This window comes from Aristolochia californica, unplaced genomic scaffold (genome assembly GCF_029961685.1).
Source record: "Aristolochia californica isolate CCGP_79_NKW_82.1479 unplaced genomic scaffold, dmAriCali1.0.hap1 SCAF_11, whole genome shotgun sequence".
NCBI lineage: Eukaryota > Viridiplantae > Streptophyta > Magnoliopsida > Piperales > Aristolochiaceae > Aristolochia > Aristolochia californica.
In genome coordinates, this window is record NW_027181782.1 from 873,582 (window position 1) to 876,467 (window position 2,886).

Sequence of the window (2,886 nt, forward strand, 5' to 3'; positions counted from 1 at the left end):
TTCACCTAAGCACGAATCAATCGAATGCATTTCCCTGTTTTTGTTCTTGCATGCTAGTCTTGAGAAATTAGTTTTTGTGCCTTATTTTGGCAGAATCTAGAATCCTCAGAATGCACTGCCTCTTCTGTTCATCTGTACCTGGAAAAGGTATTCCATCACAGACATGTTCTTGTGATACTAAACTTAGTGATCTACTCCCAACTACTACCTTTTCTTCTTGTTTCCTTAAAGCAACAAGTTAACGAGGGGGCTTTTTGTGCTAGAATTTAGTCTTTCAGAGTTATAAGTGAATATGCTTTCTAGTTCTCTTTTTTTCTTTGACCAAAACATGGACATTGTAGATGAAGATTATTTCATAGAACTTCAAAACAGATAGCAAAGGAAATGGTTTTTTCTTGCCTAAATTCCCATTCACTTTGGAGTTAAACAAATTCAAGATTATTTCATTATTGTGTCCTCTTCTTCTCTGATGACAAATGAAGGATGATTTACATTTCAATTCACAGATAAAAAATGAACTAAGCCTTATTTTTAGTTACAGTTTTCAAAATACAATAGAATTATTAGTTTCTAGTAAGAAATCATGATATAATGATCAGTCAGAACCAGGCTAGCCCACAATAGAATTGCAGCAACAATAACGATCATGGCAACTGGTGTCCATTTCAAAGCAATTACCTGCACAGGAGCAAAAAGTTCAGGTAACTGTTGTTAGAAAATGTGCTAATCAAAAAGAAAAAAAGTAACTATTGGGCTTCTAAAATGAATTTAGAAGGACCACTGTTTTTCCTAAAGATAGCTTTAATTAATGGTTTGGTTTTAGATTTGATTGTTTTCATATTTCAGAAACCAGTGGCATCTCTTTATTAGTGATTTCATTTTGGCATGATGGCTAAACTCTAAACTCTAAACTCTGATTGTCAAGTTGGTGTTCCTTTAATAAAATTATTGTTTCTGCCCAAAATGATTCTGAATAAGATTGTCAAGTTGGTCTTTCCTGAATAAAATAATTGTTTTAGCTCAAAATACTCTGATTATTATAGTAGTTGGTAACAAGGACATATCCTATTCTGGTGAAATTATGAAATCCTATTCTGCTTCTTTAAATGTGTTACTCAAAGCCAATTGTTCTTGCCTCAAGATAACCGGAACTCCATATTGAAGTTTTCGTTGTGGGTGTCGAACCATGTGGTGCAATCTCTGCAAGAGAAGCAGAAAACAAGGTAAAGATTATTGTTACTATTATCTAGCTCTAACTGCACTGCTAAACCATCACTCAGTGTGAAGGCAAAACCTTGTTTTCTTTGAAAGACTCAGTGTTAAACTATGTGAGAAACTCTTTACCTAGTCAGAAGCTGAAATATACCTGCTTTCTGCCCATTGTTTATAACATTGGAGATGTCTTCTGTCATAACAATTTCTTGTAACTGACTGTTGTTGAGCTTAGAAAAGTTGGCTGGTGTTCTTGTGTCTAAATATTGCTTTCTGATGTGCCCAATCACATAATCTGCAAGAGAGGAATTGATTGAGTCATAAAAGAACTTCAAAGAGAGAGCAAGGAAATAGTTCAGATTGAGCCTTTGGCCCAGTGACTGCATGGAGGACTTTTAGTGCGAGCTCACCATGGTAAGGCTCACAACAGTAAAATAAAAGATAATGGTTGAATTTTCTTGTCTTCATTTTTCTATAAGCTTTGCAATTCCCCTTTGCAAGCATGGAGTTCAAATATGATGATACAATGGGCTCTGCTTATCTGTAATCTACATAACAAGGTGGTTCTCTTTTAATGTTATTTTTCTCCCACTTCTAATTTTTTTAACATTTCTAACTTACCAAATCTCATGAAAGAGTATGGTCTAGAGATTGTTTCCAGCACTTTGATGTCCACTTTCTTGAGCTCCTTTTCCAAGTCCTCGAGGTAGTGAAGTGCCAGTTTTCTGGGGTATGATGAATCACACAGGGCAATATAGCAGATACCATTCTCAACCATGTAGCTTGTCATCAATCAAGAGAAACAAAAAAAGAAGAAAAGGAAAACAAACTCTGGAAGATTTCCAAATACTCTCTTTGTACTTATGTGATTTCAATGGAACCAGGAACACGTTCTCTGAGGAAACAAAATGAAATATATAAGGATACTGGAAGAGAAAGTGATCAGTGCGAATTGACATCTTTGAAGCTGTAAGTGTGGCCTTAGATATCTCTCTGAGTATCATCTCTCCTTGCTGCCTGTAATATAATGTGTTTTCATTCTCTTCACTTAGATGGCATGGGCCGCGAGCTAGCGGTAGACCATCACTTACCCTACCGACAATAGTTAGCTTGATCATGGCCTAAGATTTTCAGATGCCTGTTAGTGTCAGAGATGGGAGGTGAATGAAGAAGCAATGGAAGAAAGATCAAGAAAGAAGCTTGATCTTGGGAGGGAAAATGGCAAGGAAATAGAGTCTCTGATTCTAGAAAGAAACAGAAGTAGAAAGTTGGAGGAAAGATACAAAAACAGAGAAGCTTTTAGATAAGAGGGAGAACTTGTTAAGAAGTCAAGCATTTAAAAGACTAGGAGAGCAGCAAACCTGGAAAAGCTGTAGAATATTTGTCGGAGAGGAGTTTCATAGCTTTTATTTTCACTTTCTGCTACTTTCTTTTGCGTTTGTGTTGAGTAGTAAAGATTCTTTCCTTTTGTCGGCTCCTTCCCTTACTGCTGCAGACAAGGAATCCAGTAATCCTTCTGGGCTCCTTTACTTCTACAGCAAACTTTAGAACCCTGGCGAGAATGTTCTCTGCATACATGAGTTTACTGGACTGCTTCGGCCAAAACTTGGAATCTCTCTCTGGAATGGGATTGTTAGGACTGGTAACTCTCTTATCAAAATCAATGACCCAGTT

The 2,886-nt window shown here is 36.6% G+C and overlaps 1 protein-coding gene across 1 annotated transcript; it reads right to left on the bottom strand.

Annotated features, from left to right (window-relative positions):
- Positions 1 to 570: 570 nt before the first annotated feature.
- Positions 571 to 2,330, bottom strand: LOC137944495 (25.3 kDa vesicle transport protein SEC22-1). Its single transcript, XM_068790179.1, has 5 exons — positions 2,140 to 2,330; positions 1,834 to 1,994; positions 1,367 to 1,507; positions 1,136 to 1,200; positions 571 to 678 (listed from the first exon to the last, which is right to left on the bottom strand). The coding sequence occupies exons 1-5, from the start codon at positions 2,328 to 2,330 to the stop codon at positions 571 to 573; spliced, it is 666 nt and encodes a 221-aa protein (XP_068646280.1).
- Between the last annotated feature and the right edge of the window lie 556 nt (positions 2,331 to 2,886).